We start from the raw sequence: 12,155 nt of genomic DNA on the forward strand, positions 1-12,155 counted from the left end.
GGGGACAAGAAGAAGGTGAGAGTGAGGGACAAGTTGGGGGATAAGAAGAAGGTGAGAGGGGGGACAAGTTGGGGGCCAAGAAGAAGGTGAGAGGGGGGACAAGTTGGGGGCAAAGAAGAAGGAGTGAGGGGGGGGGGGGGGGGAGTTGGGGGACAAGAAGATGGTGAGAGGGGGGACAAGTTGGGGAACAAGAAGAAGGTGAGAGGGGGGACAAGTTGGGGGACAAGATGAAGGTGAGAGGGGGGACAAGTTGGGGGTCATGAAGAAGGTGAGAGGGGGGACAAGTTGGGGGTCATGAAGAAGGTGAGAGGGGGGACAAGTTGGGGGCAAGAAGAAGGTGAGAGGGGGGGGGGAAGTTGGGGGAAAGAATAAGGTGAGAGGGGAAACAAGTTGGGGGCCAAGAAGAAGGTGTGAGGGGGGGGGGGGCAAGTTGGGGGACAAGAACAAGGTGAGAGGGAGGGACAAGTTGGGGGACAAGAAGAAGGTTAGAAGGGGACAAGAAGAAGGTGATAGGGGGGACAAATTGGGGGACAAGAAGAAGGTGAGAGAGGGGGGAAATTGGGGGCCAAGAAGAAGGTGAGAGGGACGGACAAGTTGGGGGGACAAGAAGAAGGTGAGAGGCACGGACAAGTTGGGGGCCAAGAAGAAGGTGAGAAGGGGGCCAAGAAGAAGGTGAGAAGGGGGACAAGAAGAAGGTGAGAGGGGGGACAAGTTGGGGGACAAGAAGAAGGTGAGAGGTGGGGCAAGTTGGGGGACAAGAAGAAGGTGAGAGGGGGGGCAAGTTGGGGGGTAAGAAGAAGGTGAGAGGGGGGGGCAAGTTGGGGGACAAGAAGAAGGTTAGAAGGGGGACAAGAAGAAGGTGAGAGGGGGGACAAGTTGGGGGGAAAGAAGAAGGTGAGAGGGGGGGCAAGTTGGGGGCCAAGAAGAAGGTGAGAGGGGGAGACAAGTTGGGGGCCAAGAAGAAGGTGAGAGGGGGGACAAGTTGGGGGAAAGAAGAAGGTGAGAGGGGGAGCAAGTTGGGGGCAAGAAGAAGGTGAGAGGGGGGGAAAGTTGGGGGGAAAGAAGAAGGTGAGAGGGGGGGTAAGTTGGGGGACAAGAAGAAGGTAAGAGGGAGGGACAAGTTGGGGGACAAGAAGAAGGTGAGAGGGGGGCAAGTTGGGGGGAAAGAAGAAGGTGAGAAGGGGGCCAAGAAGAAGGTGAGAGGGGGACAAGTTGGGGGGAAAGAAGAAGGTGAGAGGGGGGGCAAGTTGGGGGCCAAGAAGAAGGTGAGAGGGGGAGACAAGTTGGGGGCCAAGAAGAAGGTGAGAGGGGGGACAAGTTGGGGGAAAGAAGAAGGTGAGAGGGGGAGCAAGTTGGGGGCAAGAAGAAGGTGAGAGGGGGGGAAAGTTGGGGGGGAAAGAAGAAGGTGAGGGGGGGTAAGTTGGGGGACAAGAAGAAGGTAAGAGGGAGGGACAAGTTGGGGGACAAGAAGAAGGTGAGAGGGGGGCAAGTTGGGGGACAAGAAGAAGGTTAGAAGGGGGCCAAGAAGAAGGTGAGAGGGGGTACAAGTTGGGGGGCAAGAAGAAGGTGAGAGGGGGGGACAAGTTGGGGGCAAAGAAGAAGGTGAGAGGGGCGGGGACAAGTTGGGGGACAAGAAGAAGGTGAGAGGGGGGACAAGTTGGGGGCAAGAAGAAGGTGAGAGGGGGGACAAGTTGGGGGTAAAGAAGAAGGTGAGAGGGGGGACAAGTTGGGGGTAAAGAAGAAGGTGAGAGGGGGGGAAAGTTGGGGGACAAGAAGATGGTGAGAGGGGGGACAAGTTGGGGGACAAGAAGAAGGTGAGAGGGACGGACACGTTGGGGGCCAAGAAGGGACTTACACTGAGGACCCTGGTCTGCCCGCTTCTGCTGGAAGCACGGGTGGATGTTGAAGGTGTCTGCAGGACATTGGGCCCAGCAGGCTGCCCCCGGGGGAGAGCACATGTAGGGGGGCAGGGTGTGGTGGCGGCTGGGCGGCTCGGAGCGCAGCGAGAAGGGTTGCTCCAGGCTGCTCAGAGACTTGCTCTCGCCGCAGCAGCCGCACGGCTCCTTGGAGGACGCCGCGCTGCTGGGGTAACCCGACCAGTCACCCGACGGGCCGGAGGGCGGCGGCCACACGCCGTCGGCCAGGCTGGGGAAAGGAGCCGGCGGGAAGGAGCAGGAGCCCAGGTGGCCGTCTTCTCCGTCCGGCCTGCGAGCGCCCGGCAGGGAGGGGTCTGAGGAGGAGTCCGGGGGGGAAAGGTGGGAGGGGTCCGAGAAGGAGTCCGGGTGGTAAAGGCGGGCACACGTGGAGTCCGTGTCGGGGCCGGCTGGTCGCTGCTCGCAGCTCATGGTCTCGTCGTCCTCTTGAGGAGTGTTGTCGCCCAGGAACCAACTGCACATGTTGACCACCATCAAAACTTCAAAAGTCCACTGCCAGCCTGCAGCTTTTTCTTTGGCTTTTTGCCACCATGACAACAAAGTCTGATCATACACCACATGGTGGCGCTCTTTCTCAACTTTATCAGTCGGACTGGGACTGTACTGTATTTATTATGGGTCTAATTAAATTCAACTTTGAGTTAAAAAGTATAGCAATTGTTTTACATTAATTTTAATTTTTTTTAATTTATTGAAATAAATAAAATTCTGCTTATGGCCCCAATTTAAAGAAGCCCATTTCCGTCACTAAAAAAAGATACCTAAGTGGTAAGTCATCATTATGAGATGAGAAAGTTGAAATTATGAGATATGAAAGTCAGAATTGTAAGATAAAAGGTCATAATTACAGGATTTTAAGTCATTATTATAAGATAAAAGGTCATAATTATGAGATTTTTAAAAAAACGTTGAAATTATGAGATAAAAAGTTATAATTATAAGATAAAAAAGTAATAAATATTAGATTTTAAAAAGTCATAATTATTGAGATAAAAGGTAATTACTATAAGATAAAAGGTCATAATTATGAGATATTAAAAAAAACTTTGAAATTATGAGATAAAAAGTAATAACTATAAGATAAAAAAGTCATACATTTTAAATTAAAAAAAGTCATAATTATTGAGATAAAAGGTAATTATTATAAGATAAAAGGTCAAAATTATGACATAAAAATTAAAATTGAGATAAAAAGTCATAATTATTGGGCAAAAAGTCAACATTATACAATAAGAATGTCATAATTATGAGAGGACATTTTTAAATTATGATATAGTTATAATTATGAGACACAAAAGTTTAAATTGTGAAATTAAAAAGTCATAATTAAGCTAAAAAGGTCAAAATTATGAGATAAAAAGTTGCAACTAAGGGATAACAAATCTAAATTATGAAATTAATAGTCATGATTATGAGATAAAAAGTTGAAATTATGAGATAAAAAGTCATAATTGTAAGATAAAAGGTCATAATTACAGGATTTTAAGTCATTATTATAAGATAAAAGGTCATAATTACAAGATTGAAAGTCATAATTATGACATATTAAAAAAAATTTTAAATTATGAGATAGAAAGTCATAAATATGAGATTTAAAAAAGTCATAATTATTGAGATAAAAGGTCATTATTATAAGATAAAAAGTGATGATTATGAAATACAAAGTTAAATTGAGATAAAAAGTCATAATTATTGGGCAAAAAGTCAAAATTACAAGATAAGAAGGTCATAATTATGAGATAATTTTTTGAAATTATGATATAGTTATAATTATGAGATAAAAATGTTGAAATTGTGAAATAAAAAGTTGTAATTAAGCTAAAAAGTCTAAATTATGAAGTAAAAAGTCGAAAGTATGGGAAATAAAAACGAAATAATGAGATTAATGGTCATGATTATGAGATCAAGTTGAAATTATGGGATACAAAATCTAAAATGTTACATTAATAGTCATGTTTATGAGATTAATGGTCATGATTATGAGATCAAGTTTAAATTATGGGATACAAAATCTAAAATGTTAAATTAATAGTCATGTTTATGAGATAAAAATGTGAAATTATGAGATAAAAAGTCATAATTGTAAGATAAAAGGTCATAATTGCAGGATTTTAAGTCATAATTATAAGATAAAGGGTCATAATTACAAGATTAAAAGTCATGATTATGAGATATAAAAAAAACATTTAAATTATGAGATAAAAAGTCATAACTATAAGATAAAAAGTCATAAATATGAGATTTTAAAAAGTCATAATTATTTAAATAAAATGTCATTATTACAAGATAAAAAGTCATAATTTTGAGAGAACATTTTTAAATTGAGATATAGTTATGATTATGAGATACAAATGTTGAAATTGTGAAATAAAAAGTCATAATTAAGATAAAAATTCAAAATTATGAAGTAAAAAGTCGAAACTATGGGAAATAAAAACGAAATAATGAGTTTAATAGTCATGATTATGAGATCAAGTTGAAATTATGGGTTACAAAATCTAAAATATTAAATTAATAGTCATGATTATGAGATAAAAAGTTGAAATTATTTATAAAAGGTCATAATTACAGGATTTTAAGTCATAATTATAAGATAAAAGGTCATAATTACAAGATTAAAAGTCATGATTATGAGATATAAAAAAAACATTTAAATTATGAGATAAAAGGTCATAACTATAAGATAAAAAGTCATAAATATGAGACTTAAAAAAGTCATAATTATTGAAATAAAAGGTCATTATTATAAGATAAAAAGTCATAATGATCAGAGAACATTTTTTAAATTGAGATATAGTTACAATTATGAGATACAAAAGTTTAAATTGTGAAATTAAAAAGTCATAATTAAGATAAAAAGACAAAATTATGAGATAAAAAGTTGAAACTATGGGTTACAAAATCTAAAATATGAAATTAGTAGTCATGATTATGAGATCAAGTTGACATTATGGGATACAAAATCTAAAATATGAAATTAATAGTCATGATTATGAGATAAAAAGTTGAAATTATGAGATAAAAAGTCATAATTGTAAGATAAAAGGTCATGATTACAGGATTTTAAGTCATAATTATAAGATAAAAGGTCATAATTACAGGATTTTAAGTCATAATTAAAAGATAAAGGGTCATAATTACAAGATTAAAAGTCATGATTATGAGATATTAAAAAAAACATTTAAATTATGAGATAAAAAATCATAACTATAAGATAAAGAGTCATAAATATGAGATTTAAAAAAGTCATAATTATTGAGATAAAAGATTATTATAAGATAAAAAGTCATAATTATGAGAGAACATTTTTAAATTAAGATATAGTTATAATTATGAGATACAAATGTTGAAATTGTGAAATAAAAAGTCATAATTAAGCTAAAAAGTCAAAATTATGAAGTAAAAAGTCGAAACTATGGGATATAAAAACGAAATAATGAGATTAATAGTCATGATTATGAGATCAAGTTGAAATTATGGGATACAAAATCTATAATATTAAATTAATAGTCATGATTATGAGATAAAAAGTTGAAATTATGAGATAAGAAGTCATAATTGTAAGATAAAAGGTCATAATTACAGGATTTTAAGTCATAATTATAAGATAAAAGGTCATAATTACAGGATTTTAAGTCATAATTAAAAGATAAAGGGTCATAATTACAAGATTAAAAGTCATGATTATGAGATATTAAAAAAAACATTTAAATTATGAGATAAAAAATCATAACTATAAGATAAAGAGTCATAAATATGAGATTTAAAAAAGTCATAATTATTGAGATAAAAGATTATTATAAGATAAAAAGTCATAATTATGAGAGAACATTTTTAAATTAAGATATAGTTATAATTATGAGATACAAATGTTGAAATTGTGAAATAAAAAGACATAATTAAGCTAAAAAGTCAAAATTATGAAGTAAAAAGTCGAAACTATGGGATATAAAAACGAAATAATGAGATTAATAGTCATGATTATGAGATCAAGTTGAAATTATGGGATACAAAATCTACAATATTAAATTAATAGTCATGATTATGAGATAAAAAGTTGAAATTATGAGATAAGAAGTCATAATTGTAAGATAAAAGGTCATAATTACAGGATTTTAAGTCATAATTATAAGATAAAGGCTCATAATTACAAGATTAAAAGTCATGATTATGAGATATAAAAAAAAACATTTAAATTATGAGATAAAAAGTCATAATACAAAGATTAAAAGTATTTTTTTTTTTACTTTTTGAATTATGACTTTCTTATTCCATAATTATGGCTTTTTATCTCATAATCATGACATACTGTACCATAGGGGTAGTTTATTTTTATTTATTTATTTTTTTTGTAGCGGAAACGGGGCTTCCATACCTCCGACCCTATCAACTTGACAACACGAGCAGCAGAATGTGAGCACATACTTGTTGGTCACAAAAATAATTCATGAAGTTTGCTTCTTTTATGAATTTATTATGAGTCTACTGAAAATGTGCTGGGTCAAAAGTATACGTACAGCAATGTTAATATTTGCTTACATGTCCCTTGGCAAGTTTACCTGCAATAAGGTAACTTTTGGTAGCCATCCACAAGCTTCTGCTTGAATTTTTGATCACTCCTCTTGACAAAATTGGTGCAGTTCAGCTAAATTTGACATGGACTTGTTTCTTCAGCATTGTCCACACTTTTAAATCAGGACTTTGGTATGGCCATTCTAAAACCTTCATTCTAGCCTGATTTAGTCATTCCTTTACCACTTTTGACGTGGTAAAAAAAACAACCTATAATCGACAGAGAGATCTGAAGTTGATCTCGAGATTTACACGTTCAATAATAATAATGAAAAAAAAGTATGACTTATTTTTAACACTTTTTTTTGAGTGGGACCCTTTCAGACCCCTGAGAATTTTAGTGGGATTTTTTTTTTTTTTAACTGTCATTGCTCAAAAAAATAATAATGAATCAAAATAATTTAAAGTTATGAATTATAAGGCTCCAATTACTTCATATCAAATATTACACTTTGAAAATAATATTGGTTTGGAAAATGAAAACTATCAAAATGGCCCCCATCTTTCAGTGTGGCCCTCAGTTTGGACACCCCAGCTCTACTGATTACTAACAAAAACTTTTTGAATCTGTTTTCCATGTGGGCTAGCATGTCTTACTCAGCACTTTCAACACAACCCACAAGGGGGCGCCACAATTTCACAGCCATGAATTTGGGCAACACCTATAAACGACCACTGGGTGGCAGCATGGCACTGCAAAGACCCTCACTGCACCTCCACATGACTCGTCTTCAGAGTGAATACTTCTACAGTAACGATAATTAAAAAATAATCCCAATGATGTGACCGACTCACCTATTTGGAGATTTGGAACCTGGTAGCATCGTTCAGCCTCCTGACGTCCATGTGTGTGTTGACACCTCACCTCAACGCTCACGCGAAACTACAAAACAAAAGTACATATCTGTAAAAGCACTTTTTAATGAACCTTTTAGCGATATTTTCAAGGTCCAGTTATGTACTTCAATGTACTACCCACCACGCCCCCACACACACACGATTATTAATAGTATCATTTGTCTATAATATTGTTATAAGTACACCTCTGCATAAAACTGTATCCTTTTAAAACTGAAATAAAACAAACAAACAAAAGTAATATAGATCACCTTACAAAGCATTTTGAGCATTTTGAAATGTTTTTTAAAATGTAAAGTGCTATATAGAAAAACATTATTATTAAATATTATTCATGAGTCTATAACAGAAAAGATTTAAAGTGCATCAATTTGCCTGAAATAAAAAATAAATAAATCATTATTTAAACGATAAACATTTTTTGACTGACTTGAACTACTTGATAGAGAGAATTTTTTTTACTCAATAATCAATTCAAATCTCTATGTAATGTACAGTATATGTAATAACTGTAACATCTATGTAATGTACATTATATTTAATAACTGTAACATCTATGTAATGTACAGTATATGTAATAACTGTAACATCTATGTAATGTACAGTATATGTAACAACTGTAACATCTATGTAATGTACAGTATATGTAACAACTGTAACTTCTATGTAATGTACAGTATATGTAACAACTGTAACTTCTATGTAATGTACAGTATATTTAACAACTGTAACATCTATGTAATGCACAGTATATATAACAACTGTAACTTCTATGTAATGTACAGTATATGTAATAACTGTAACATCAATGTAATGTACAGTATATGTAACAACTGTAACTTCTATGTAATGTACAGTATATGTAATAACTGTAACATCTATGTAATGTACAGTATATGTAACAGCTGTAACATCTATGTAATGTACAATATATGTAATAACTGTAACATATCTATGTAATGTACAGTATATGTAATAACTGTAACATCTGTGTATTGTACAGTATATGTAACAACTGTAACATCTCTATGTAATGTACAGAATATGTAACAACTGTAACTTCTATGTAATGTACAGTATATGTAACAACTGTAACTTCTATGTAATGTACAGTATAAGTAACAACTGTAACTTCTATGTAATGTATAGTATATGTAACAACTGTAACATATATGTAATGTACAGTATATGTAACAACTGTAACATATATGTAATGTACAGTATAAGTAACAACTGTAACTTCTATGTAATGTACAGTATATGTAACAACTGTAACATCTCTTTGTAATGTACAGTATATGTAATAACTGTAACTTCTTTGTAATGTACAGTATATGTAACAACTGTAACTTCTATGTAATGTACAGTATATGTAACAACTGTAACATATATGTAATGTACAGTATAAGTAACAACTGTAACTTCTATGTAATGTACAGTATATGTAACAACTGTAACATCTCTTTGTAATGTACAGTATATGTAATAACTGTAACTTCTTTGTAATGTACAGTATATGTAACAACTGTAACTTCTATGTAATGTACAGTATATGTAACAACTGTAACATCTCTATGAAATGTACAGTATATGTAACAACTGTAATATCTATGTAATGTACAGTATATGTAACAACTGTAACATCTATGTAATGTACAGTATATGTAACAACTGTAACATCTCTATGTAATGTACAGTATATGTAATAACTGTAACATCTATGTAATGTACAGTATATGTAACAACTGTAACTTCTATGTAATGTACAGTATATGTAACAACTGTAACATCTATGTAATGTACAGTATATGTAATAACTGTAATATCTATGTAATGTACAGTATATGTAACAACTGTAACATATATGTAATGTACAGTATAAGTAACAACTGTAACTTCTATGTAATGTACAGTATATGTAACAACTGTAACATCTCTTTGTAATGTACAGTATATGTAACAACTGTAACTTCTATGTAATGTACAGTATATGTAACAACTGTAACATATATGTAATGTACAGTATAAGTAACAACTGTAACTTCTATGTAATGTACAGTATATGTAACAACTGTAACATCTCTTTGTAATGTACAGTATATGTAATAACTGTAACTTCTTTGTAATGTACAGTATATGTAACAACTGTAACTTCTATGTAATGTACAGTATATGTAACAACTGTAACATCTCTATGAAATGTACAGTATATGTAACAACTGTAATATCTATGTAATGTACAGTATATGTAACAACTGTAACATCTATGTAATGTACAGTATATGTAACAACTGTGACATCTCTATGTAATGTACAGTATATGTAATAACTGTAACATCTATGTAATGTACAGTATATGTAACAACTGTAACTTCTATGTAATGTACAGTATATGTAATAACTGTAACATCTATGTAATGTACAGTATATGTAATAACTGTAATATCTATGTAATGTACAGTATATTTAACAACTGTAACTTCTATGTAATGTACAGTATATTTAACAACTGTAACATCTATGTAATGCACAGTATATGTAACAACTGTAACTTCTATGTAATGTACAGTATATGTACTAACTGTAACATCTATGTAATGTACAGTATATGTAACAACTGTAACATCTATGTAATGAACAGTATATGTAACAACTGTAACATCTATGTAATGTACAGTATATGTAGCAATTGTAACTTCTATGTAATGTACAGTATATGTAACAACTTTAACATCTCTATGTAATGTACAGTATATGTAACAACTGTAACTTCTATGTAATGTACAGTATATGTAACAACTGTAACATCTATGTAATGTACAGTATATGTAACAACTGTAACTTCTATGTAATGTACAGTATATGTAACAACTGTAACATCTATGTAATGTACAGTATATGTAATAACTGTAACATCAATGTAATGTACAGTATATGTAACAACTGTAACATCTCTATGTAATGTACAGTATATGTAACAACTGTAACTTCTATGTAATGTACAGTATATGTAACAACTGTAACATCTATTTAATGTAGAGTATATGTAATAACTAACATATCTATGTAATGTACAGTATATGTAACAACTGTAACATCTATTTAATGTACAGTATATGTAACAACTGTAACATCTATTTAATGTACAGTATATGTAACAACTAACATATCTATGTAATGTACAGTATATGCAACAACTGTAACATATATGTAATGTACAGTATATAGATGTTACAGTTATTACATATACTGTACATTACATAGATGTTACAGTTAATTCATATACTGTACATTACATAGAGATGTTACAGTTGTTACATATACTGTACATTACATAGATATGTTAGTTATTACATATACTGTATATGTAATAACTGTAACATCTATGTAATGAACAGTAAATGTATTATTGTAACATCTATGTAACGTAACCAATATATATAAACATCTCTATGTAATGTACAGTATAGATAATAATAGTAACATGTGATGATGTTCCTCTGTCGTTGTGGACGATGAGCAGGACACGTAAGTAGTTGATTGTGGTTGAAGTGTCCTCAGATGAGTTGTCGGGCCGATCCTTGCTCGGAAGTATCTGCCACACGTAGGACACCTGAAGTCACCTGTGTCACCTTTCCTCCTGCATGCTTCAATGCGAGTCTTCTCAGCATTTCCAGTCCCAACCGAGATCGCCGTACGCCATACAGAACCATGTGAACCACCGTCTTGATGTTGAGCGTCTTAAGGTTAGCAGTCCTTAAAGCCCGCCTACAGACCTGGTGCCACAAGACAGTGGTTTGGAAGTTGTTTGGGTACCCTTGTATCCGCCATTCTGTAGACATGACCGGTCCAACGGGCTTGAGAGCGCTGAAGAAGAACGTATGTCGATGGTAGCTTGGCACGAGAAAGAACTTCAGTGTCTTGCCAGCGGATGTTCATCAGTCAGGTGGAAGTGGTTCGGTTTCCGGGCATGTCTGGCATAAACCGTCCAGGTTTCACAAGCGTACGGTTGACTGGCCTGTAAACACATCTCTTCGTTTCGACTCCATACATTGCTTCTTAGCCTACCAAATGCTCTGGGTCTTGCAGTCCTGCAGTCTACTTCATCGTCGGTGTGTACCACTCGAGACGAGGTACTTCCCACTTGTCTACCACTTTTAGGGTTTTCTCCTTTGACCTGAATTGAAGGTTCAACATATTGATTACTCGGTGCGGGTCGACGGATGACTTCCGTCTTCTTTGTGCTTATTGTTCGGCCGAAGTTGACACAAGCCCTCGAGAACCGGTTGACACTGTGTTGCATATCTTGTTCAGTAGTTGAATTCAAGGCGCAGTCGTCTGCAAAGAGAGGATCACGGATCACAGTTTCCTTGACCTTTGTAGAAGGTTGAAGAGCTTGCCATCAGTTCTTAGACTTAGACAAACTTTGATATCTGAGGCACACCCCTGGATTCTCCGTAGCAAAGGCTTCTGTCAGCATTGCAGAAAACATTGTGCTAAACAGGGTAGGGGTTAACACACAGCCCTGCTTAACTCCGTTGCTCACAGGGAGGTCTTTGGATCGTCAAGGACCTTGGCCATCATGAAACCGGCGAACGATCTTCGTGAAGTGCTCTGGGCATCCAAACGTTGCCATTATCTTCCACAAACCATCCCTGCTCACAGTGGCAAAGGCCTTGGTCAGATCTACAAAGGTTGTGTACAGATCTTGGTTCTGCTCTTGACGCGCCGCAAAGACCATGTCAACAGTTCCTCTTCCAGCCCGAAAACGACACTGACTCTCTGGCAATA

At 35.1% G+C, this 12,155-nt stretch overlaps 1 protein-coding gene across 2 annotated transcripts in view; it reads right to left on the minus strand.

The window, feature by feature from the left end:
• traf3ip2l (TRAF3 interacting protein 2-like) overlaps positions 1 to 12,155 on the minus strand; it is a 32,279-nt gene that overhangs the window by 13,458 nt on the left and 6,666 nt on the right. For both annotated transcript variants that reach the window (XM_061978532.2, XM_061978533.2), the window contains 2 exons: positions 7,302 to 7,389; positions 1,856 to 2,388 (listed from right to left, as the gene is read on the minus strand). In XM_061978532.2, the coding sequence (XP_061834516.1) occupies positions 1,856 to 2,388; positions 7,302 to 7,330 (562 nt within the window). In that variant the 5' untranslated portion in view covers positions 7,331 to 7,389. The remainder of the gene's footprint in view (positions 1 to 1,855; positions 2,389 to 7,301; positions 7,390 to 12,155) is intronic.

The sequence above is a fragment of the Nerophis lumbriciformis genome, linkage group LG18 (assembly GCF_033978685.3).
Source record: "Nerophis lumbriciformis linkage group LG18, RoL_Nlum_v2.1, whole genome shotgun sequence".
NCBI lineage: Eukaryota > Metazoa > Chordata > Actinopteri > Syngnathiformes > Syngnathidae > Nerophis > Nerophis lumbriciformis.